This window comes from Mauremys mutica, chromosome 2, assembly GCF_020497125.1.
Source record: "Mauremys mutica isolate MM-2020 ecotype Southern chromosome 2, ASM2049712v1, whole genome shotgun sequence".
Taxonomy (NCBI): Eukaryota; Metazoa; Chordata; order Testudines; family Geoemydidae; genus Mauremys; species Mauremys mutica.
Window position 1 is genome coordinate 273,882,907 of NC_059073.1, and position 26,589 is coordinate 273,909,495.

General features: G+C 41.1%; 1 protein-coding gene across 4 annotated transcripts in view; it reads right to left on the reverse strand.

Annotated features, from left to right (window-relative positions):
* Positions 1–5,104: 5,104 nt before the first annotated feature.
* The window catches only part of ZMYND11 (zinc finger MYND-type containing 11), a 153,375-nt gene continuing 131,890 nt past the window's right edge, over positions 5,105–26,589 (reverse strand). For all 4 annotated transcript variants that reach the window (XM_045004381.1, XM_045004382.1, XM_045004383.1 and 1 more), the window contains 8 exons: positions 26,056–26,111; positions 25,121–25,198; positions 24,471–24,589; positions 22,193–22,400; positions 21,022–21,090; positions 12,120–12,392; positions 11,069–11,254; positions 5,105–7,461 (listed from right to left, as the gene is read on the reverse strand). In XM_045004381.1, the coding sequence (XP_044860316.1) occupies positions 7,339–7,461; positions 11,069–11,254; positions 12,120–12,392; positions 21,022–21,090; positions 22,193–22,400; positions 24,471–24,589; positions 25,121–25,198; positions 26,056–26,111 (1,112 nt within the window). In that variant the 3' untranslated portion in view covers positions 5,105–7,338. The remainder of the gene's footprint in view (positions 7,462–11,068; positions 11,255–12,119; positions 12,393–21,021; positions 21,091–22,192; positions 22,401–24,470; positions 24,590–25,120; positions 25,199–26,055; positions 26,112–26,589) is intronic.

The window sequence follows — 26,589 nt, forward strand, 5'->3', positions numbered from 1 at the left end:
TGAAAAAACAGTGGAAATATTACACTCGTCACAGGACTGGTAGAACTTTTCCATTTATTACTGAACTTCCTTAATGGAAAACAACACAGCACGAGTGTTTCTGGGTTTTATACTCACCCCTTTTAATTTGATTTACTAAGGCAGTTGGAAAGCATGTGTATAGCTCACATATGTGCACTCACTCAATGGAGCTAAAATTGGCTGAGTAGCGCATAACTACCAGTAGCAAATCCCAAACATATTTCATATATTCCGTCATCTAGGAAAAGCAAACAAGCCAAGAGCTTTGCATCTTACTCCACCTAAAGGAAGCAGGAGGCAAATATCTCAGCTCCTTCTCATTTTAAAGACAGTAATAATAATGAAGGGCTAGATCATGCCAAAGACCCCTCAGCGTGTGGGATTCTTCGTCACCATGTGGACGTTAGGGGAATCAGTGCATGCCAAGAAGTATATTACACCCTTTGTTCACGAAGGCGATTTTTACAAATTTGGGACCTTGCACATGGGGCATTGTCTGGGGTGGGCGGATGGGAGTCGTCCTTCTCCCCTACCCCACCCAGAATAAACAGCAGAGGAGAGAGCAGGGGTGGCTCCAGGCCCCAGCACGCCAAGCGTGCTTGGGGCGGCAAGCCGCGGGGGGTGCTCTTCCGGCACTGCGAGGGTGGCAGGCAGGCTGCCTCCGCAGTTTACTTGCGGAGGGTCCGCTGGTCCCATGGCTTTGGCGGACCTCCTGCAGGCACGCCTGCGAGAGGTCCGCCGAAGCCATGGGACCAGCGGACCCTCCGCAGGCAAGCCGCGGAAGGCAGCCTGCCTGCCGTGCTTGGGGCGGCAAAATTCCTAGAGCTGCCCCTGGGAAAGAGGATGCAGCCAGAGATGGTCTTCCCCTTCCTGTTATTAGTTGTATTACCATGCTGCCTAGGAGTCCCATGGTGTTAGGTGCTGTACAAGCACAGAACAAAAAGCTGGTCCTTGCCCCAAAGAGCTTACAATCTAAGTATGAGACCCGAGACAGACACAGAGGGGAAAGTAAAAGGAAAAAAAATGAGAATATTGGCTAAATAGCCAAGCCAGGCACAAGCTGGGGAAAGGGTAGAACACACAAGCAGTATGAACAAGGGGTGGGGACAAATGATAATTTTGGGGCAGAATGGGCGGCGGGTTGACTGATTTCGGAGGAGCTCAGCTGAATGGAAAAAGAAGGGGTGTGTGAGGTGGACAGGCCACGGAGGAGGCACAAGCGCAGAGTGAAGCAGAGGCGATGGGACTGTGAGGGAAGAAGTTTAGAGCAAACAGCCAATCAGCCCAGGGCAGAGAACAGCAGGCAATAGTGTCACTGGAACATCCAGCGGTTCCTGGGGTGGCTGCGTCTGCTCTGAAGGCAAAACTCTGGCCGGCTCCTTTCTGCAGTTGGCCCCCCCAAGGCCACATGGCTGGGATGCCGGGGGAAACAGGACACACCACCTAGATCTTAGTGCCCTTCCGTGCTGGGGAAGCTCCTGAGAGTACTCCCGGGGTGAGCGATGGTTTGGGAAGCCCTGACAGCACAGCTCCCATGAGGAGACACCAGACAGGACGTAGGCGGCACAAAGCCTCAGTGTGGCTATTTTGTGTCCCTGGCAGGCCCCTGAGAATTCAAAGGTGCCAGCAGGGACCGGGTGTGGGGGCTCAAGCCTCACTTTCCTGACAGGCCCCTGTCTCTTCAATGGAGGAACGCAAAGTGTGAATGCCAGCAGGGACCCTCACAGCATTTCCTGGTGCATGGGAGGGGCGGGGGAAGGGAGGGAAGGAGGGTATTTCATCTTATAGCATGATCAGGTCCAGATCGGAGCATCCATATCAGTAAATCAATCTGCTGGGACAGGCTGCTCCCAGGTGTTAGCACCAATGACAGACTGGAGAGAAAGGAGGTCCTGGCCTGTCAGGAAAGCAGCTGCAGCAGCCCAGGCTTCTCTGTCTCTCCCACAGCAGCTGGGAGTCTCCCCTCCTGTCAGCCCAACTAGGCGCTGTGGCAGTGGCCAAAGGCGCCCCCACCCCCGCCCCCAGTGCTCCTGGAAGTGACAGTTGCTCTCCCCACACCCCAGGAGCCTGTGCAGTTAGGCCTCCACCTCTAACAAGGGGAGTAGCAGGGGCAAAAAATTCCTACCTTGTTTCAGGCCTGAGCTTGTGAAGTTTGTGGAGGGGATGGTATGAGAAGGTTGCTTATGGTGGCATATGGCCCATCTGTGACTGCTATTAACAAATATATCCCACAGCTGGAGATGGGACACTAGATGAAGAGGGCACTGAATTATTACAGAGAATTTGTTCCCAGATGGGTCTCACTGATCACCGTATCAAGGATTGGGAAGGAATTTCCCACCATCTCAGGCTTGCAGAGCTTTGAGGTTTTTTCCCTCTTTCCTCTGCAGTGTGAGCATGGGGCACTTGCTGGTTTGAATAAAGTAAATGGTGAATTCTCTGTAACTTGAAGTCTTTAACTCAAATTTGGAGGACTTCTTCAGTAACTCAGCCAGAAGTTTAGGACCTACCTCAGGCAGGGGTGGGTGAGGTTCTGTTGTCCGTGGTGTGTGGCAGGTCAGCCAAGATGCTCATGATCGCCTCCCAAAAACACACGCACCAAAACAATCCAGGGATAGTGTGTAATGTACTGCATTAGGAGGGACCCACCTGTATGCTGAGGTGAGAGCCAACAAGCCAGACCGGGGAGCCCCCCAGGACAGGAGCCGCTGTGGATTGAGCTCACTCTCCAATACCTTCTCCTCATGGCCCCCTATCCCCAGGGCAGGACCCCTTCCCTGCCTGGGGCCTCCCTTATCTTGGGGTAGGGAAGTTGGGGATCCCCAATTGCTATTGTGCACTGGGCCCCACTGAGCTGATATAAAGGATTATGGGACTTTTAGAAACGTGTAAACCATTTTCTTCCTGGGCCAGACTGTTTCAAGTCGTAACTCCTTCATATAGCCTAGGATGCTGTAAAAGTTATATGGGTGGGTGCAAATTTTGTCTTACTGCATTCAAATGTGTGTGAATCGCTCTTAGAGAGAAGGACACTGTCAGATCTTTATTTCATTTAGTTGCCTATGAGCCACTGTTCTGCAGAATGGTTTAGGAACCATGTACCTCTATTGTGTTAACAAGTAGTGTCCGTGCCTATATGAAATGGGACTACTTTAGCATGCAAACTTGTGTGTTTATTTTCCATGTGCATCAGAAAGTAAAACTTGACCACCTGACAATGGCAATGACCATATAAGACATGCGAACACAGCCAAGGTGAACTGATTTTAAATTAAATTATCCCACCAATTTTCCCATTGTTCATCAGGCTTTGGTCGTGGTCATTGGCAGGAACAAAATACTCACCTGATTCCTCTCAAGAGGTTAGCATGCCCTGATATTTCTTTGTAGTGTGCTCAATTGCCAAACCTCTTGTCTAACGTGCAGATGTTCACAAGCCCCAGATGCCCCTCACAGGAAGTTCATTAGCTCAACAGTTTGCTGCTAGACTTCTGCTAGTGTTAGTGGGTGGGTAACCACACCAACTTTAAGGAACAAATGAACAGATGGCAGCAGAGAGCACACATGTGGATGTGACTCAATGACAGGAAAAACTGAAGAGAAAGTTATAAGCCTGTGATTCCTGCCTACTCATAAGAACATAAGAACAGCCGTACCGGGTCAGACCAAAGGTCCATCTAGCCCAGTATCTGTCTACCGACATTGGCCAATGCCAGGTGCCCCAGAGAGAATGAACCTAACAGGCAATGATCAAGTGATCACTCTCCTGCCATCCATCCCCATCCTCAGACAAACAGAGGCTAGGGACACCATTCCTTACCCATCCTAATAGCCATTCATGGACTTAACCACCATGAATTTATCCAGTTCTCTTTTAAACGCTCTTATAGTCCTAGCTTTCACAACCTCCTCAGGTAAGGAGTTCCACAAGTTGTCTGTGCGCTGCGTGAAGAAGAACTTCCTTTTATTTGTTTTAAACCTGCTGCCTATTAATTTCATTTGTTGACCCCTAGTTCTTATATTATGGGAATAAGTAAAAAACTTTTCCTTATCCACTTTCTCCACACCACTCATGATTTTATATACCTCTATCATATCCCCCCTTAGTCTTCTCTTTTCCAAGCTGAAGAGTCCTAGCCTCTTTAATCTTTCCTCATATGGGATCCTCTCCAAACCCCTAATCGTTTTAGTTGCCCTTTTCTGAACCTTTTCTTTTTCTAAATTAAAAAAATTTTTTTTTACCGATGTCCAGTGTTAAATTATACTAGTAACATCTTTGCTCTAAATCAGTGGTTTTCAACCTGTGATCCGCAGACCCCTGGGGGGGCAGCAGACTATATCTAAGATTTCCAAAGGGGCCTACACCTTCACTCAAAATTTTTTTAGGGGTCTGCAAATGAAAAAAGGTTGAAAACCACTTCTCTAAATAATTCCTGCTCGGTATTCATATGGCTGTTACTATTGGTCTGTAATCTCCCGGCACTTGCCTGTCGTATCTGAGACAATCTTTTGAAATGAGCATGATGTGTATATATCTAGTAATGCCCAGGAAAGAAGTGTGAATTGTTTCTCAACAGTATATTCTGGTTTCTGATATTCATTTAGTTACCAAACAATGAGGTCATAGACTCCTGGACCTCGACAGTCTGGTTACTCTGACATAACACATAGGGTGGCAGGTAGACAAACCCACACTGATGACAGAAATGACTTTGATTCAGATACAGACTCTATCTTGCAACCTTAAACAGTGATTTTTCCATGCCTGGTACAGATACCAGACACTATTTCTATTGAATCTTAGAGTATTTTTTCATCCAAATGAAGGGATTTTCTTTGCTAATAGCACTTCTGAAAAATCACTATCATTATTAATCAGACCCCTGAAACCATGGTCATGGGTAGTTTCCCCATTAAATAAGCACAGCTACAGCCTACGTTACTATTAAACAAAAATAATTCAAAGGAGATTTTTTTTTAGTGGATAGGTGTTCTTAAAGCTATTCCTAAAAGTAAAATACTAGGTTAAAGTGTATATTTTCGGTAAGAGGCCAGAATTAACATGGACACTTTCATAGAGCAGTGAGGTATTTTTTAAATACATTTATTAACCAATGTTAACACATTAAATGACTCTATATATTGCTAGTCAGAGCAGCTTACAAAATGCCAGAATGCATCATAGAACTGGACAGCCACAATGAATAATTACAATGTGCATAGTGGCTAAGCTCAACATTTTAATATAGCTTTATGATTTGCAGAAAAATTCATTTTTAAATCATGAGTCCTAAAACAATCAATTGTAATTTTACCTAAAACTTATACAAAACCAGGCCACAATTTTTTCATTTTTTTTTTTTAAACACACAGTTTTCACGCTGTAGTAACTTGGAAATGTGCAACCGTGTCAACAGAGACAAAAAAGCCAAAGTAACACGAATCTTACTTTCATGCAGCTATCAGTTAAATATTACATATTCTGGAATGATTTTACACCAAAAATATATCCACAATAACTTGCTTTCATAGGGGTGGATCGAAGTTTTGGAACTCGTAAAGTAATCGAACAAGATTAATTTTTAGTTGTGATGTGTTTTACCATCACAACACAGAGGCGACCAACATTAATTACACAGTTATCAGGCAATAACAGTTTGTGGTAATTCAAGTTACCAACTAGTTACTATTGTTTCCAATCAACTTACCATGTAGTTTTTTTTCAACATATTGGGCATTAATTGGCAGTATCAAATCAATTAACTTGTATCACCACTGTAAGTAAAAAAGATCAGGATTTCAATGGCAGTTCACAGAAGACTTAGTTATACTTTAATCTTTACACTGACCCTGACAAATCCTAAAGAAAACTTTTTTGAAAGGCTTTCCTCCTGATTCTTCCGCTTCCATCGTTCCATCATGTAATTGCTTTCAATAAATATCAAAGATCTAAATAAATATTTACAAATTATTCCTCTAACTTCTCAAAAAATAGCTAGGATGATTAATGGGCATTTGACTCAGTCTAAGACCAACCTTTAAAAGAAACTAAAATGGTGAGACATTTTAAAAGAAAAGCTGTTTAAGTAAGCTTTACACCTATTTAAAAAATTGTCTCTGAATATGGATGCAATTCATATAACTATATATAAAACAAAACAAAAAAAAATCATTTTTCAACTATCGATCCATTCCTATTGGTAATGCTTCTTAATCCAGACATTCCGCAAAATACAGACTTTTTACAAATCACGGCATCTTTAGTACAAGAAAATTAACATGCATTATTCTTCATTCTGAGTACAGTGATGGAGCTCATTAATAGGCAATGACCCATTACTACAAACATAACGGCTTCTGTGAAACTTAAGTGCTATTTTTCCTTTTATTATTAAGTTGCAATGGACTAGGTGACACCGGATAATAGGCTGTCGAATGACCTTGGGTTGGGGGGCTTGGAGGGAGGGGGGGAAGCATTAAAGATATTTTTATGCCTCATCTATAATTCCATGTATGAATAAAGGTAGTTTTTTTTGGCTTTTTCTTTTTCTTGTTACAAGCACTCATGTTAGGACAAGGATGAAATGTGCAAACTTTAAAATTTAAATATTCATTTTTCTCTAAGATCCAGCTCAGCAAAAATTACCCCAATCCCCTGTGATTTGAAACTACAAGATCAAAGCTAATATTTTGTTATAAAAGTTATATATTGAAAAGAAATAATGAAAAAAACACAATAGGGAAACATTTAAGAAAAAATAGGCAGGACTAGCACCTGCTGTGTCAACCCTGTTCCCTAAATTCAATCATATACCCACTGGTATAACCAATAGATAATGCCTTTAAACAGTAAAATTAAGCTGAACAAAACCAGCTCGCCAAGGTTAGGAAATAAATGTTACATCAAGGTAGTATGCTTTTTTTTCTGAAACAGTTCTATTGTTCTTACATTCAGATCTAACTTTTAAGTGTTCCTCTCATTAAGCTCATGTTGTTTTTCTTTTTAAATCTGTTGCTTTTAAAGATTAAAATCTCTGTAAAACCTAAAAATGTTTTAAAATGCAACAAATTCTCTATTTAAAATTATTTAAAGTAACCTGCTCCCACTGACGTTAAATTCAGTAGACTGACAAAATTTTGGAGGAGCATTAAACAGAAGGTTGAAACTACTGTGCAAAATTTCTTTACGAAAATTGTTTAAAGGCTGGTGCAAAATGGGAAGCAAATTCTAAACAATTTTGGCTTCTTGGAAACAAAAACCGCTGTGTCTGAGAATAGCAATCATCGGGGTGGTTTTCTAGGGGAGGACGAAATCTTTCATCTTTTTCTGCGACAGGTACGTTTGTGTTCAGCATGCCAGTGTTCCTGCTGACACTTGATGGAACAGTAGGAAGTATTCCAGCAGCAGTGGTACATAGCCTCCTCTTCACAGTTGTAGCACTGCAGAGAGAACAAACGGTATGGGATTATTATCACTCGTAGGATCAACCCTGGCAAATACAAATTGTTTCTCACCTGCTCATTTGTTTTCTGTCACTTGCTTGCCTCAGTACAGACTGTGGAGTATTCCTCTTTTAGTTAGGCAGGTGGCAGCCAAATGCAGGGGGAATTTTTCACCCCTGCTAGGTAAGGACTGCTCTTTCTTTCAGCAGATCCCCTGAGGAAGACTTCCATAGCTGCAAAGTAACAGGGTTAGCCTACACTCACACCTCATCACCTCATTATAGTATCTGAGCACTTCAAAAGCATTAAAGTTTATCCTCGCAGTATCCCTGTACAATAGGGAAGTACTATTACTAGGGGAGCTGCAGGTGCTCAGTAACTTTGAAAATCAGACCCTAGAAGTCCCAAGTTGGGCACTCCCCCAAAATGCGAGGGAACATTTGAAAAGCTAGACTGAGATGTCTATTGTATGACAGGGAGCGGGAGGAGGAATACGGTACATTCTCTGCACATGCAGCCACCAAGTCAAAGAATCGGGATTTCACTTTTCATGAAACTTCCTATCTTCTTTTATGTCCCATGTAGTTACAATATTTTTTAATAAGACGAAAGATTACTCAGGAAACAAACCCAATTGTCTTGAAGAACTACAGCTTACTAAAAGACAGATAGAAGAAAAAAATGTATATAGGCTAAGCCAAAAGCCAATAACCATCACCAATAAAGGGACTGCCCAAGCTGCAAGTGGAATCCTTTCTCTTTTCTTTTCATAACTCAGCTATAGAGAGTTTATCTGTAACAGCATTTTCAACTGAATATCCTCTGGAGATCCATATTCCTGGATTTCATAAAACTGGCTGTCCAGGAGTCTCTAGGAGCCATTAAGAACATCAGCTGAAAAGGAACATGGAACAGATGCATGTCTCTACATTACACAGAGCATGGGAGTCAGCCAAAGATCAGGTTCACATTTGCTTGCTAGGAGACATCAATAAAGCTAAAATGGAGGGGGACAACTCAGATCCATATATGGAGAACCTGCTGCTCCTCTTACATACGTCTTCCATAAGTCTCAGACATAAAGCTACTATATCATTCGACGTGCAGATACCCAGAACAGAGGGAGCAAATTGCCAGCTTTAACTCTGAGTCTGACTCTTCTACATTATCTCACCGCATAATCTTATGACTGTTAACCATGTCCTCCATCCCCTTGTCTCCTATTGTTACCCATATTTTGCATCTTGTATTAGAGCCAAATTCTCTAGTATAAATGAGTGAAAGTCCACTGAATTGTGCTGATTTACACCACCAGAGAATTCAACCCATTAACCAGACTGTAAGCTCCTTGGGGCTGGGACCACATCTCCCTGTGTGTTTGTAGAGCACTTAGCACAATGAGCCCTGATCTTAATTGTGGTCTCTATGCGTAACTGAAATATAAATGTGTAATTAATAATAAAAGCTTTCCCTGGCTTCAGGCTATACATCACAAAAACATTAATAAGCAAAGCCACTAAAACTCATTTGGTATATGCTGATTATATGAGATTTGAGTAAGAAGGTATCATTACTATAATAGCAGCACACAGCAGTAGTATTGCACTTAAGCGTCTGTTGTTATTACCACTGGAGAAAAAATCGTTTTGAGGGGTTGCATATTTGGACCATTTCCAACGGTTTGAGGCTGAACATTGGCAGTCAGATTTATCAGGGTATATAAACGTTTTTTCTAAATATGTGAGACAGGACTTGCCTGTAGGAATTATTCACTGAAGGTAGCATTTCACAGACCTACTCCCGGGTCCCTAGATTTGTGTGCGACTGTCAAGAGTACTCTCTGGCACCAGAATAGATAACATGTAACTGCCTCACTTGGAGGTGGTGTGTGCACATGTCTGTGAGATGCAATGGAATCAATTAGCACTTCCTTTTGAATAAAGTTATCAAACATGACAAACAAACTAGAATGATTCCAAGTTTTAACAGGGACAGCCGAGTGCAAATGTGCATCTATCACAAATTCTACCTATGGGGGACACTTATACAGCTAAATAATTATTTGGGCTCTCAAGGGTACATCATCATTAGAGACCAAATCACACTCCATCAATAGATAAAAGCACTATACTGCTAGAACGATAGATAATTCTATGGGAGCTGTGTTGTTTGACACATTCGATTCCTCTTTAAAACCACCAACAATCTTTGATACTTAGGAAGGGATCTACTGTCCCTACTTGATGTTTTCCTTCTCTCTCCTAAGGGATATAGTTTTCTTTTTACAGACTATCTTCAAACTACAAGAACAATAGACAGAACTAGTGATTTTGAATATAAACAAACCACCATTGTCAGTGGAAAGAAAAAAATCATTGATACTGGCTTGACATAGAGCTGGACACTGTCAGAGGAGGAGGAAGGAAGTGATGGCTGAGTGCTGGCATCCATTAAGTCTCCAAGATGAGAGTGCCATCTTGTGGTGAGGCAGTGAAATGTCTCAGCCCTATATATTTGGCAAGATCTATGCAGGAGAGGTGTGTAGTAGATCTCAGGCCGAACATCCTTTATTTTATAGATTGCTATCAAAATCCTAATGCCACATTTTAAACATTACATCTAGTCCACCTTTTGTCTGATGTTTAGTTGCATGCTCTCTGTCTCTAAACAGTCCATGTGTTAGAGTAGACCTTCTGTTCCTAATGACAATAAAAAAATTTCCATCTATATCCTATTAGAAATCTGTAGCACTACATGTTATTAATTATTTGTAATGTATTAGTAGCCAAAATTTGCTGAGTGCTGTACTGACATATAGGAAGATGTACTTCCAACCCCAAGAAGCTTACAAACTAGAATGGCAAAAGACAAAGCGTGGGGAAATGGGATACGTGGGTGAGCTAGATGCCCAGTTCCAGTTGATTTATTTAAGTGTAAATATATCCACTTTTTGTATATGCTGCTAGAGGTTCAAGTATTTAGGAGTGAAGGCGGGATGGGTGAAAGCTTGAGGAATATATTTTTGACAGTCATTCCATGTATTCAGGGAACCATAGAAGGAGGTGTTGAGACATTTGTGAGAGAAGGAAACAAAAATCTGCATCACTTGCAGATGAATACAAATGGAGACAAGTTAGGTATACTTACTTATACTTATAGCTATCCTATACAAGTGGCTGCTTCATGCAGGGCTTGGAAAGCAAGACAATAAGTCTGAATTTAATGCATAAGTAGCATAATGGGGAGGTAGTGAAGTGGCTCAAAGGGACATGATTGTAGCCGTAGGAAAAAAGGATTATTTTGGCAGCAACATTCTGATGGGCTGGAGAGGGTGTGGTTAGTTTCACATAGGCCTAAGAGGAGGAGATGGCAGAACTCAGACAACCAGAGTATGGTGTAGAGGTTTGGCAGTTAGGGTAGCAAGGAAAAGTAGAGGGAGAATGTGAAGGAAGAGGACAGGAGGAGGGGAGACTAGGATGACCCCAATGTTGATAGCTCAGGGAGAATAGAGTGGTTAACAGTAATGGAGAAAACACATTCATGCTCCCTGCCGCCTGTAGAAAACATTTTCAGTTATTCACTGGTAATAAATCCTGACACTTACCCACTGCTTCTTCTTGGTCTGGGAAATCAGCTGCTTGTGCTGACCTGCTAGTTTCTTAATTTCTTCTACAAACTCTTCTTTGCACTTCTCCTTTACCTGCTTACATTTTCTGTCCATCTCTCCTTGCATGTTGGCTACAGCTTTATTTACAGCCTGCCTTTTGTCCTCCTCCATCTCGGTACGCAGCTGGCATAAGGGAAGCAAGTCAATAAAGAAAGTCAGTGCGTATTTGTATTATTTGGCTACCCCCAAATATCATTACCATAGTAGATGGAGGTCAAACAAAGTAGAATTTTCATTCTTGGAAAATGTAGACGCTTCCACTGCTTAAAAACAAATAAAAAACTGACCCCAGCAATTTAGCATACAGTACATAGGTCACAACCAAAACATTACAATAGTTCTACACTGCAAGGCAACTCTGTAAAAGCAGCAACACAAAATTCCATGTGTATTGTTTCAATGACTCTAGATCCAATGTGCTCAGTTTACAAGGGAATTTTTTATTATTTTGTACAAATTTACAGTAAGAGCAGATTGGACAAAACCCATGCAGAGAAACGTCACCGAGTATGAACAAACCACAATAGGTGAAAGAGTTCAAAGGGTAACACTTAAAGATTCAATCTGACCCAAACTGTTTAATGCTCAAGATGGAATAACTGACAAGAGAATTATTTACTCTGTTTCACTTAAGGAGTCCCACTGCATGGATTTGCACAGGTGAAGACTGAAGGCATAATTTAGAGTCAAATGAGCTGGAAAAGTGTTACTGGGGTCAATGAATGAAGACAGCTTGATTTTCAGATAGCAGGTTGCATTTGTGGGGATAGAAGCTAGAAAAAAACAACTATACTGAATAAATGAAGGACATTTGATATGGACTCTCTGAAATACAATAACCGATGCTGTTTTTACACAGTGTCTTTTGAAAGTTGCACTTTAAAAAATGATTTTCCCTATTTTCTTAAGAACGGATGACAAAAGACAACAATCTCCTCCCTCCCCAAACCACGTGTGTACAGTTTGGGTTAGTTGCGGCGAGGGCTACCTTTTCCACTGCTTCTCGTACAACTCTCTCGGTCTCTCTCTTGTGATCAGCCTTCATCCTGTCTTTGAAGTCATTAAAGATTTTGGTGTATTTGTCATGGCACATGTTCTGACACACTCCATCATTATTGGTCTGGGTGCTCCGATGCAGCATTTTTGGAGAAGAGGCACTTAACTTCTTGGTCTGTGTTGAGACTGAAACCTTTTCAATGGGCTGAGGCATTGTGGGAATTTCCTGGCTTGAACTTACTGCTTCAGTTTCAGGCTCTGGCTCCTACAGAGAAAGAGCAAAATTTCTAACCCTTATGTCCAGGACAGAACATAACTCTTAGCATTCAGAAGGAAGGATTAAAATACACTGAAGCTGGCAAAGTTAGGCGTATGTTAACATCCCCCTGAACTAGACAAGACCCTGTTCCTGGAGGGTGCTAGGTGTGATGGAGGGCTGGCAGCGTTAGTCCGAGGCCAAGGCTCCAAAGGACACGACGAATCTCAGTATGTCATCCTTGCCATGCCCCTTTCTCAGCCAGCACTGCCCATTTGGGGGTTACACTGCATCCACACAAGCCCCTTAGTGAAGGGGTGGCTGCATCCTCTTTCTTCACTAACACTATCTTGGAGGGATCCTAGATATGGCCCCTTATTCCTGGGTTTATCCTGGTGGACCTTGGGCTAAATTGGGCCCACCCAATAGGCTACTTTGCTATTTTATAAGATTTTGCTTACCTCACACGGCTGCTGAGAGGATTAACTAATTGTTTCAAAAGCACTTTGAAAATGAAATGCTAATCAGATGCCAAGTATTACTAATAATAACAGAACTAGACACAGATGACCATGAAAGCATTGTGCAGTTACATAATTATCCAGAGAAGAAACTGCCGTTACTGTAGAACTGAATGTAGCTCACAGTTTGTAACAGAATAATACTAGTGGTCCATGCTTTTTAAAATAGATATGAGTAATATTATCATATTATCTCCTCACTCCCACCCCCCAACCCAGGAACTTGAAGTGTTTAAAATCACAAAAAAAATCCGTTTGTTTCCTCTAAGAAAAGATTTTTTTTTTAATGTTGATAACCACTTAATGAAGGATGGATAATTAACAAATTCTCTGCAATGTCAAACCATCACTTATCATAATGTCTACTGTTTGGGCTACATTTTGTGGTTGTCTAAATGACAAGTACAGAAATTATACCCATTAAAAGGTAGATCATGTATTCCCTTTTGCTACCAAGTGCTATTTAATATGTCAGCCTGATTAATTTCTTAGGGCTGTCCTATCTGGTTGCCGATCCAGAGGCCTGCATTAGGTCAAAAGTGAATATTTACAGCAATTTACAGCATTCACTTGACAGAAAATACTGTAAAACTGCAGAACAGTCTATATTATAATCTCAGTGAGTAGGCACTGTTCTGATCCCGCTCTCAAAACATGCACTAGAGCCCTAACTCAACCCTTTTCTGGGGTTGCTTTTATTGACCTAAAAGGAACACTAATACAACATGAAGTTTGGCTCAAGTCTTCTCCCTAGACTAAAGGGAAGGATAAACAAAAATAGACCTGCACCTAGGGTTCTTGATTTCAAGAGGGCAAACTTAAAAAAATTAAGCGAATTAGTTAAGGAAGTAGACCGGACTGAAGAACTCAAGGATTCAAATGTGGAAGCGACTTGGAATTACTTTCAGCCAAAGTTGCAGAAATTATCTGAAGCCTGTATTTCAGCCAGGGGAAAAAATTAATAGAGAAGGTTGCAGACCAACCTGGATGAGCAAACATCTCAAACAAGTTATTGAGAGAAAACAGAAAGCCTACAAGGAATGGAAGATGGGATAGATCAGCAAGGAGAGCTACCTGTTGGGGTCCACAAAGTGTAGGGGGAAAGTAAGAACTACCAAAAGCCAAGCAGACTTTGACCTTGAAAAGTAAATTAATACCAATAGTAAAAGGTTCCACAGCCACATAAATAAAAAGAAAACAAGAAAAGAAGAAGTGGGACCGCTAAGCACTGAGGATGGGGTGGAGATTTAAGGCATGGCCCAACACCTAAACGTACACTTTGCCTCAGTTTTTAATAAGGAGCTTAGGGACAGGAGCAGGGGTACTACTGGAAACGAAGATATGGCAGTAGAAATTACCACATCAGAGATGGATGGCAAAGTCAAACAGCTTAATGGGATTAAATTGGGGGGGCCAGATAATCTCCATCCAAGAACTTTAAAGGAACTGGCACATGAAATTGCAAGCCCAATAGCAAGGATTTTTAATGAATCTGTAGACTCGGGGGTCATACCCTATGGCTGGAGGAGTAAAAGTTGTTTTATCTGGCACTTCGCCAACTGGAAAGCTCTATATACCGGCATTTCTGATCTTCATTAAAATTCCAGTGTATAGTCTGGTTGGGTGGGACCGTCAGGGAGTTGGGCGCAAGAGGGAGTGCAGAGTGCAGGCTCTGGGAGGGAGTTTGGGTGCAGGAGGAGGCTTGGGGTGCAGGAGAGGGTACAGGGTGCTGGATCCAGGGGTTGCTCATGTTGGGAGGCTCCCCGTAAGTGGTGGACTTTCCCAGCTGCTCCGAGGTGGAGACACAGCAGGTGGCTCTGCACGCTGCCTCCGCCCGCAGGCGCTGCCCCCACAACTCCCATTGGCTTTGGTTCCCAGCCATTGGGAGCTGCAGAGCCAGCACTTGGGGTGGGGCGGGGGCAGCGCACAGAGCTGCCTAGGAGCAGCCGGGGCAGGTCACTGCTTGCAGGGAGTTGCCTGAGGTGAGTGGCCCCTGGATCCGGCACCCTATACGTCTTCCTGCACCCCCTCCCACACCCACACTCCCTCCCAGAGCCCGCACTCTGCACCCCCTCCTGAGCCACAACCCCTCCCACACACCTTAGTTAACTGGGATTTTTCACTTACCGGCACCCCCCTATTCCCTTAACATGCTGGATAAAATAGCTTTTACTGTAGTATCTATTTTTAAGATGGGAGAAAAAAAGTGATCTGAGAAACTACGGGCCTGTTAGTTTGACCTCAATTGTATGCAAGGTCTTAGAACAAATTTTGAAAAAGAAAATAGTTAAGGACATGCAGGTAAATGGTAATTGGATAAAATACAACATGGTTTTAAAAAATACACCTCTACCCCAATATAACGCGACCCGCTATAACACGAATTTGGATATAACGTGGTAAAGCAGTGCTCTGGGGGGGCAGGGCTGTGCACTCCGGTGGATTAAAGCAAGTTCGATATAACGCAACTTCACCTATAACACGGTAAGATTTTTTGGCTCCCGAGGACAGCGTTATATCGAGGTAGAGGTGTATAGATCATGCCAGACCAACCTGATCTCTTTCTTTGAGAAGATAACTGATTTTTTAGACAAAGGAAATGCAGTAGATCTAATCTACCTGAATTTCAATAAGGTACTTGACACAGTTCCACGTGGCAAATTCAGTTAAACTGGAGAAGATGGGGATTAATATCAGAACTGAAAGGTGGATAAGCAATTGGCTAAAGGGGAGTTTACAATGGGTTACCCTGAATGGTGAAATGTCAGGTCTACTACTTACCAATCCTTCGGTAACTAGTAGATCTCCTGAGGGATAGGTCTTGGGACTGATCTTATTTAATGGTTTTATTAATGACTTTGGCACAAAAAGTGGGACTGTGCTAATAACACTTGTGGATGACACAAAGTTGGGCTATATTGCCAATATGCATGAAGACTGGAATACCATACAAGAAGTTCTGGATGACTGTGAAAACTGGAGTAACAGAAATGGGATGAAATTTAATAGTTCAATTGCAAAGTCATGCACTCAGGAACTAGAAGCCGGATTTATCAGCTGGAAATGATAAAGGAGAAGAAAGACCTTATTGGTTCATCACAGGATGACTATGAGCTGCCAATGTGATGCGGCCATGAAAAAGGCTTGTAATCTTAGGATACATCAGGTGAGGTATTTCCAGTAGAGATAGGTAAGTATTAGTACCATTATACAAGGCACTGATGAGACCTGCTCTGGAATACTGTGTACAGTTCTGGTCTCCCATGTATAAGAAAGATGTTTTCAAACTGGAAGAGGTGCAAAGAAGGGCTACAAGGATGATCAGAAGAATGGAAAAGCTGTCTTATGAAAGGAGACTCAAGGAGCTTGGCTTGTTTAGCCTAACCAAAATAAGGCTGAGGGGAGATATGATTGGTCTCTATAAATACATCAGAAGGATAAATACCAGGGAGGGAGAGGAGTTATTTAAGTTAAGTGCCAATGTTGGCACAAGAACAAATGGATATAAACTGGCCATCAAGAAGTTTAGGCTTGAAATTAGATGAAGGTTTCTAACCATAAGGGGAGTGAAGTTCTGGACCAGCCTTCCAAGGAGAACGGTGGACGGGGGGCGGGAAGGGGGGCTGCTCTTTAATCTGTGAATCAGTTTATATTTGGAAAATGCTTTGGGACCCTTTGGAGTGAAAATTTAAGATCTGATGTGAGTAGGGCACACATGGCAGTGGGCTGGGAGTCAGGGCTCCTGAGATCTCTTTCCAGCTCTGTACATTTTTTAACCTTAAAGTGCAAGAGTTTTGGCCTTCAAAGTGTAATTCTAAAAAGTAAATAGTAAAAATGGTACCTCTGTACTCAACAGATCTGCTCCCTTGGTGTATTCAGAGTCACCCCTTAATAGTCCAGTGAGAGAAATAAGATTTTATAAATTTTTACCCATCAGCTTTTGCAGAGCCAGCCTAGGTATGATTTAACTGCCTACCATGGCATGTAGCTGATCTGTGATTTCTAGTAGTAAATATCTCCAACGGCCAGTGATAGGACACTAGATGGGGAGGGCTCTGAGTTACTACAGAGAGTTTTGCAGGTGAGTCTTGCCCAAATGCTCAGGGTCCAACAGTTTGCCATATTTTGGGTCAGGAAGAAATTTCTCTCGGGTCAGATTGGCAGAGAGCCTGGGTTTTATTTATTTATTTTTTTAACCTTCCTCTGCAGCCTGGGGCATGGGGCACTTGCAGGTTTAAACTAGTATAAACTAGTATAAATGGTGGATTCTCTGTAAACTTGAAGTCTTTAAATCACGATTTGAGGACTTCAGTAACTCGGCTAGAGGTTATGGTTTTATTACAGGAGTAGGTGGGTGAGGTTCTGTGGCCTGCAATGTGCAGGAGGTCAGACTTGTTGATCAAGATGGTCCCTTCTGGTCTTAAAGCCTATGAGTCTAAACCTGGTTGCTTCTAGCGTCCCTAAATGAGGATTACTCAGTTGCCATGCTGGCCCCTCTCTCTTTAGAGAGCCACTTCCACCTCCCCATATCTGGGTGGGGTAACAAGAATGTGTCTAAGTAAAGTTATTTGAACTTCCTTAAACCTTTACCAGTTGGATCAATACCTGCTAATAGGGTGGGGTGTTTCATGCAAACTATGCCAGGCTGTTAAAAACCTCTCCAAGTACAGCCATAATACTTCCTAGTTTACTCACCCCTGTGTAGGAGATCACTGGCCCCGTTTTGGGTTTGGATATTATTATGGATTATTATTGTATTACTGTAGTTCCTAGGAGAGATCTTTTTATGGAGGTTTCTTCTATTTGACATCTAATGTCCTCACATCAAGTATAGGACATACTTTGCCTCATATTTCAGCAATAATTCTACAAAGAATCGTACACTGTGATACTCATGCATGTTTTAGAACTTTTATAATTTTGCACTATGAATAAAACTTGAGGGCACTGGCCTAAACTTTGCCCTGTATTTTTCATATAGTTCTACAGTAACTCCTCACTCAACGTTGTCATGGTTCACACTGTTTTGTTGTTACATTGCTGATCAATTAGGGAACATGCTCGTTTAAAGTTGTGCAATGCTCCCTTATAACATTGTTTGGCAGCCGCCAGCTTTGTCCTCTGCTTGCAGGAAGAACAGCCTGCTGGAGCTAGCTGGTGGGGACTTGGAACCAGGGTGGACCGACAGCTTGCCACCCCCCTATCAGCTCCTCGGTCCCCTAAGTTCCCTGTGCGGCAGCCACCCAGCAGGCTATCAACTGCCGGCAGTTCAGCTGTCCCTCCCCGCAGTGCCATGTGCGGCTCCTGCCCTCTGCCTTGGAGCTGCTCCTGGGAGCCTCCTGCTTGCTGGGTGTGGGGGGGGGGGAAGAGAAGAGGGGTGCTAAAGTTAGAGCAGGTGGGGTACATGACAAGGCTCAGGATGGCGGGAGCTTGCTAGCAGCAGCTGCTGCCTCAACTTGCTGATCTACTTAAAAAGGCAGTGTACTTAGAGTGGGGTCAGCGTACTTAGAGGGGAAATGCGCATCTCTCTCACACACACACAATGTGTGTCTCCGTCTCTCTCTGCCATGCTGTCTCCCCTCCCTCCATTCGTGCTGCCTTGTGGAGTGTGAGGCTACATTAACAACAATGTGTTAACCCTTGAGGGCTCAGCCGAGTGCTAGTTCATCATTTAGCAGTTAGGCATTCCCTGGGAAATATCCTACCCTCTTCTACCCTCTGACTTCACCACCTCAACCAAGCTTCACAATCATAATTGCTGTATACAGTATTAAATTGTTTGTTTAAAAATTATACTGTGTATATGTGTGTGTGTATATATATAAATTATAGTCTTTTGTCTGGCGAAAAAAATTTCCCTGGAACCTAACCCCACCCCATTTACATTAATTCTTATGGGGAAATTGGATTCGCTTAACATTGTTTCGCTTAAAGTAGCATTTTTCAGGAACATAACTACAACGTTAAGTCAGGAGTTACTGTACATTATTTCCTTAAAATGTAGGTGGGTCATGGTAATATCCTGCCTTGTTCATTCTAACATTACATTTTAAATATTGCATCAATACATATTTATACACAGTTTCTAAATATTATATAAATCACATACAAGAACATCTAACCTTTCTGCCAGTTATGACCAGGTTTTTTTTTAAACAATTCTGCAACACAAAAAGCACAACAAAAATGAGCAAGAACAAGTTTTCCATTTCCAAGTGCTGGGCCTGGGTCTCCTCTCACTTATACTGGTATAAATCAAGAGTAGTTTAATTTATGTGGTGTTTAATCCATGTAGCGTCAGCATAAGTGAAAGGACAGCCAGGCCCATGAGTTCAAATGTCATAAGCACAAGATCTGGGCACATCCAAAGAAAGTAGTAAATCAGCATTGCCTAAGCTACAACCTGTGACTGCCCTCCTTTTTCATTTGGAGTTGAGGCCCACTGACACTACATGCCCCAGAATACAATGTTCCAACTGGTGCCACCTAAACCAGAATGAAGCATTGTATGCTATAACCTGTAGTTTCTGTGATTCTTCTCCCCATATTGAAGCAAAGATGGGTTGCTCTCTGTTCAGTTATGCCCTTTAGATTCAACCTTCAAGCGGACAAAATGTGGTGACCCACACAATTTTAGGGAGAGATGGTAGTGACCTGTATTTTGAGGTTGCCTAACACCTTTCAATATAAAAATATCCTTGGAATCTTCCTTGAGAAACTCTAACACCTTCATTCACCCACGAAAGCTCATGCTCCAATACATCTGTTAGTTTTTAAGGTGCCACAGGACTCTTTGTTGCTTTTTACAGATCCAGACTAACACGGCTACCCCTCTGATACTTAACATCTTCATTGTTTACAATGGACATTTGAAATTTGATTGGGAGACAGTCTCTAGGCTTGAGAAGTGTCTTCTCTTTGTCCCAAGAATTCTGTTCAGTTTAGCTGAATTGTAGACTGTTAGAAATCACCATTTTCTTTCTCCCACTTGCATTTCCACAGGATTATTTTGGCAGGCTGCCAAAATAATAAGTGAATGCCCCAATATATTAATGAGCTGGATCCACACTGCTGCCAAAGCCTTAGCAGCAGGAGCGACAGCACCATACACTGTCCTGGGAACCCTGGGACCTGTAGAAAAACAGAGGACGCCTCCACATACATACCTAGCACATGGCCCTAGTGATCCACCCCTCACCCTGGAGGCACCAAATGGGGCAGGAGCCTCTTCATCTCCCAAGGATGGAGAGATAGCCAGGCCAGGCTCCACTGGACCATCCTCTGAACCCAGCAGCTCATCCCTATTCTGGGACAACAGCCTTCTGCTTCTGCCAACTAATGTAGTTAGTTCTGCAACTCAAGTACTCCTAGCAGTCTGTGCTGAAGTGTCAGGGTTTGAACCCTGTTGATGAGTTAAGTTTGGGGTGTTTTTACAGTCATACGTAACAGATTTTTTAAATCTATTTCCTTCTTTCAAAAAAAGAACAACTATGAAGTCATATAAAAAAACTACATTAAAGGAACATTATTAAGAATGCAAATTAGGAAATGCCAAATTTATGGCTGCCAGTGCCACTGCCTTCTTGTGCATGTCTATTAGGATAATCTTTAACTACATGATCACATACTTTATTTTTTCTCTGCCTCCATCAGTGCATGGTTTGGATGTACAAGCAGGTAGAATTAAGGTTCTAAGGTTAAGGGCAACCATAAAACTGGCATTTCCTAACTTTTGAGTCCTTGATTTGGCAACCAAAATAATGTTCTTCTAACAGTTTTAAAAAAATGTAATATATTAGTAAAATTAAACCTAGTTTGCCGTTCCTAAAGAAAGTGTTGTCAGTGGGATGTTGATTTATAGTGATGGAGATTTTAAACTGCAATAATATCATCTGACTATTACTGTTGGCTAAACTTGTGGTGAGAAAAGATCTTACACAGATACCATGATGATGAGTGCCAATACAAAACCTTAAGATAAACTTTATTGTCTTCAGCAGAGAAGGTCACGCTGCTGACACTCAAACTTTTATAAGGGATGTCTATCATAATTCTGAAAATGTTTTTCTTTTGGCTGTTTTGCTTAACTGGCAGACATACCACGTGAGGCTACTTACTTCCTTTTTGGGTTCCACACTTTGATTACGTCGTCCTTTCTTTGCTCTGGGTTCCTGAGTAACCTTCAGCTGTCAACATTATTAAAAAGAATGTTGAATAATTCCAAATGCTGGGAAACACTAGTTCTCAGCTGCCAACATAAATAGCATTCTTTGTAAAATGCGTGAGACACCTGGAGTGTGAAAGGCAGCATACAAAGCCAAATACAATTCCAGAATGAGGAGTATGTACAGTCAGATATATTTTCTGAATTAGTGATAATGACCTCGTAACTAATGAGCTGTGGAGTGAGTAGAATCCGTGTGTGTGTGTTACTAATTCTCTAATAAATAACATTTATTTCATTTACACTATTTATGCAATTTGTCATTGGTATGCTCAGGCAAATGGGTTCTACATTCTGGAACAAGACTCTAATCCTGTATCAGGATTCATTGGAGTGATAGAAAGATTTTTGTTTTTCTATTTTTAGGAAAACAAACATTTTTCTGCTTGTTTTTGTACATTAGAAATTCAGGTCCTTTCTAGGCTATGTAATTTCTGTACTATGTAATTACACTTTGGCATGTAAGCCAAGAATTTAGCAAGATTCAAACAGGAACTGTACATTTATACCTATAACAAGACTAATCAGAGTTATAATTAATCTCTAATAATTACAGGCCAGGATGTAGGTAGTTTTTAGTATCACATTCTTTCACCTTCCTCTGGAGCATCTCATACTATCAATGTCAAGGACAGGACAGTGGAGAAGATGGACTTTGGGTCTGCTTCAGTATGGCAATGTCTATGTTCCTATGTCTGGAGAACTACTGAAAGTCAACAGAATGAAAGCTGAGTAGTTGTGGGGAGAAGAGATTTTCAGTAGGACAATTTAAACTCCTTGTTTTTATTAATACTTATTTAACTTTAAGGATCTTTGCTCGTTCAATCAAGGTGTTAAGAGTTCCCAATAAATATCCCTGAGGCTTCCCAGACGTCATCCAGCAAAACCTGGGAAGATGATAACTTTATATTCCTGGTATTTCTAAAGTATTAACCAAAAAAAAAGACTGCCTTCTAGTCTCATTATGAAGAAGTAAACAGGGCACAACTTAAAACTAACTTTTAAAAATTCCATTTCAGGTCACCTTTCCGTCATTTAATAAATTATAGTAGTTGAGTACTCACCTGCTCATTGCTGGTGGAAGAGATACTGGATTCTGCCTCCTCCTCACCTTTATCTTCATTCTTAGACTTCCAGAATCTCCCATCACGAAGGAAACGCTGGTGCAGTTCCAGTTCATCACATGCTTTTTTCCAGCCCATGCTGCGCTTCACATGCAACCGATGGATATTAACTGTGATATCTTGAATGTTTTCTGAAGGGATCCAGGCCCTTTTAAGGACAATTTAAAGACACAATCAGAAAGCTGAAGGGGAAGAGTGTGTTAATATACATTTAAAAAGAGATTTAGGGTGAGATATTCCAATGAATTTAGTGTTGGGCTAACTGTGCTTCTTCGCACAGGTAGCCCAATGCTCAGTTCTTCTGAAACTCCCCACCTTCAATTCCCATGGCGGTGCTGTATTGGCAGCCCTGGGGACAGAGTCTACACTTTAAACCTGTATTTAGACAACTAACTCAAAGTGGCCAGTTTTTCACAGAGGCTGAGCATCATTAGGACATGGAGAGACCACGACTATGTGTGCACTTTCTATTCCAATTCAGTCCTTAGCCTCTTTGTTGAAACTGTCAAGATGAGTGCCAAATTCATGCCTCTTGTGTTGATGGTTTTTGTGATCTATCTATCTATCTGGAATTGAATCAAGAGCACCAGATCCTTTTGTATAAATCACTAAACTGCCATCGGACAGTAATTACTTTTTGTCAAACTGTCCCTCCAGTGACTTAGAGACCTGAAAGGTTCCTTAGGCTCTACAGTTGAGATTTTCAATGGGGACTCAGAGAATTAGATGCCCAGATCCAAATTGAAGTCAATGGGAACTGGCTGCCTAGCTTCTTTAGGCCCCTTTGAAAGTCCCACCCTAAATCATGCCATCAAGGGTACATAGAAATGTAACAAATTATAACTCTTGACATTCTGAAGGATATAGAAAGGTGCATTAAAGAATATCAGTCATCGCAGTACCAATCTACATACTGACGTGAATATTGTGTAAGTTAAATACCCAGGGTTAGATCCTCAACTGGTGTAAATATGTATAACTCCACTGAAGACAATGGAGTTATATTGATTTACACCAGCTGAGAATCTAGCTCTTCCTTTTTAAAGTCCATGACTGTAACAAGAGGATGACATTACAGTAGATGGATTTTCCTCTTTACTACAATATATACTTATGTGTAGAGTTTCAGGTGTTTTTCATAGAACTTCTTAGTAAGAGAACACAACACTTGTGTGAAGCTGTGTGAGCCAAGTGCCAAAACTACAAATGAAATGATTCTCTACTTAGTATGAAGCTTCTACTAAGGTACTTATGATTTCAATATAAGTCATTCCATGATTTAAAGGCAAGTAAGAGATCTTACTCATTTATTTTTGCTAGAAAATCTCCTTGTTAAGAAGTCATATAATAAGCACTTGTGGAGAGGCTGCAGACAGTTGTCTATTCTATTATTTACTAGATAAATCAAGTGAAAATATACATAGTCCTTGTTAAATTAAAAAGCAACTTAAACAACCCAGCTATAAACGTCTCCAGCCTCCCTCATGATGCACTGAAATGCACTACTTTCTCAGAAACAATGAGCCAAAACGTAAATGTTGCCTCGCCTCTACAATCATATACACTTTGATGCTGTAAAAGCAGCAAAAACTACATTAATAACCCTTGAAAAAAACTGGGGGCTGTACTATTCTCTTTTGTTATATAATCTTACAAAGTAGCCATAGCCAAATGTTACCTAAATGAACAACCCAACTCCCTGAAGCCCATAAGTGAAGGTTCTATGTGAAAGGGATTATTTCATTGAAGTTACAAACTTCTGAAAATTGGGGTCCACCTGGGACTGTTGGCACAATGCTAACAATAACACCAAAACACTTCACAATGTGTTACATCCCTAAAATGTAATCTTGTTGGCTAACATTTGCAAAGTTAGCAGTTCAGGCACCTAAAATACATCTCAGTTAATGTATGTCTAGTTTGTGTGCAATGTCTTTATTACGGGCTGCTGTGGAGGTGAAGAGTCATGTGCATAGGAATTAATTTCCTTTTTTACTTTTAAACAGTAGAGAATATCCCTATGGCAATTCTGAAAATGGAATCGTCTATGAATTACTCGGCAACCTGTGATGTTTTACACTGGACTTTGAACTTTCTGAAATAACGATGGCAAAGTTAGGCTGGTGACTAGTTCAGCAATGATTTACAACATGATTGAACGGGGTAAACTTGTGTGAGGCATGTCTATAACAAGCAGCACACGGGGTTAATACATTACCTTTGGTGGTGATGCCCAAAAAAGCGAACATCGACCTGATTGTCCTCTTTCTGCATGACTTTGGCTGGCCAAAACCCAAACCCTTTCATTTTGGCCCAAACCAATTCATGATTAGGTATCTGGGGAAAAAAAGTGTTTTCTTTATTATTGGGTTTGAAGTATTATATTCAGTCATCCCACAAATATTAAGTTTAGTGTAACACCGTGCTAGTATCTTAAGAACACGTTTGTTTTTTATGTCTTTTTCATTCTTATCTTCCTATAATACACAGTATTTCTATGCTAGCCACACTGCTTGGATCAAAGACACTAAGAAAGACAAATTCTGAAAAGTGTGTACACAGAAATCCTAAGCACTTCAAAAGTTATATTAGTCTTCACTGCTTTATCCAGAAACAGAGCTTTAATTCCTGTAAACTCCTTATTTCTAATGCAATAACCAAGTTTATTACCCATATTGTTATTGCTTTGGATTTCAGTTAATGTTTTTGCTTGTGTAAAATATCAGCGGTGCAGAGACTAAACAGTACATTTGAAAAAAGCTTATTCTACTTATTTGAAGCAGAATAGTCAAGAAATGAGTAACTCCTGAACTGAAAGTATTTATTTTTAAAAAAGCAAGTAAATAAAAATCTGTGTCAGAAACATACACAAGGGTAGCAGAACCAATTGTCAGGACGTGCATTTGACAAATAGAAACAGTTCTTGCAAAGCTGCAGTTCATCCAGCTGAAAAACAAAAACAAGTAAATCAGCCCATGGGACACTCTCTTTGTGACAGTGCTATTAATTCTTAAGTAGTAAGATTTTTAAGGCCAAATGTTCAGCCCTGCCTGCTAATTTTGTGGAATCAATTCAATTTTGTGCAATTAGTTAGTTATATTCATAAAAGTAGAGGCAAGTTGAGAGTGGCAGAAATTTTGGCCTTAACATAGAAACATTTTTTCTTTTTTACAAAAATAATGCTAATGGAACTTTAATTTATTGTTAAAGATTATACACGCATAAGGACAATTAGCATATTTAAAGCACACTCTGAAAGCATTGAAATTAGTTGACTATGAAGGCTGAGCAAACCGGCAGCTGACCCAAACACCACTTTCCTGTCCCCTTCAATTTTTCAATTGTCCATCTTGGAAATCAGTCAGAATTTGGCTTTGGGTTTGAATTAAATCAGATAAGACTGACCATTTCTGGTCTAAATATGTATATTATCTGGAAACTAAAACTTTACTCCTGATTTCTCCTTTCCATTGACTAATCATGTCCTCCGAATTATGAAGAACGGTAGTTCAGTGAGCAAAGGAATATGATAATAAATTGCAATAAAGCTGTTCTGTGTGTGTGAGAGATATAAAACCCTTGCCATGCAGAATAAAAGGAAAAGGAATTAGGAATTCACTGTGAAAAAGTTTTATTTGGGAAAGTTAATAATAAATGTTCCCCATTATTTCCTTGCTTTTAGGGGCAACTTAGAAGAAGAAAGAAATCATCATTTTAGAAACTGATAGGACACTATTTTAAAACCAAATGGTTTCATCTGTGCCAAATCATCTCTTTCATCTCATTTAATAGATATTACTTACCTCATGGCATGTGTCTTTGTAAAGCATCCTAGCTATATCAGCTTGTTCACTGTCCGCTGTAAATTAAAAATAAATACCATCAATAACCACAATATGAGAACATTGCTCAAAGATTTGCAATCGCCGTCACGATGCCTTTCATGCTATAAATATATGCCTTAAAAAAAACCTCATTCAGTATCTTAGCTAACATTTCTCCTATTACATTTCCAACCATCAACTCTATTTCTCAGCCTCGCCATCCCCATCATGTCCATCTATGTATATAAATATTACTGGGGACTTTTAAACTAGCTAACATGTTAAGTAATCATCTTTAGAAGTGGACCGAGGGATGGGCCACCATTAACAATTTAGATGTCCCACTTTCTTTTTTAAACATGAATGCCCCAGCCCACATGCTGCAATTGTTCTAAAACACCACTCTTTGCTACGACATCCTTATAGAAACTGTCTCTTAGAGGATTACAGCATGCAGTTTATATGGGTCAATTCTAGAAGCTGCCCCTTGTGGTGCTTTTACTTCCAATTACG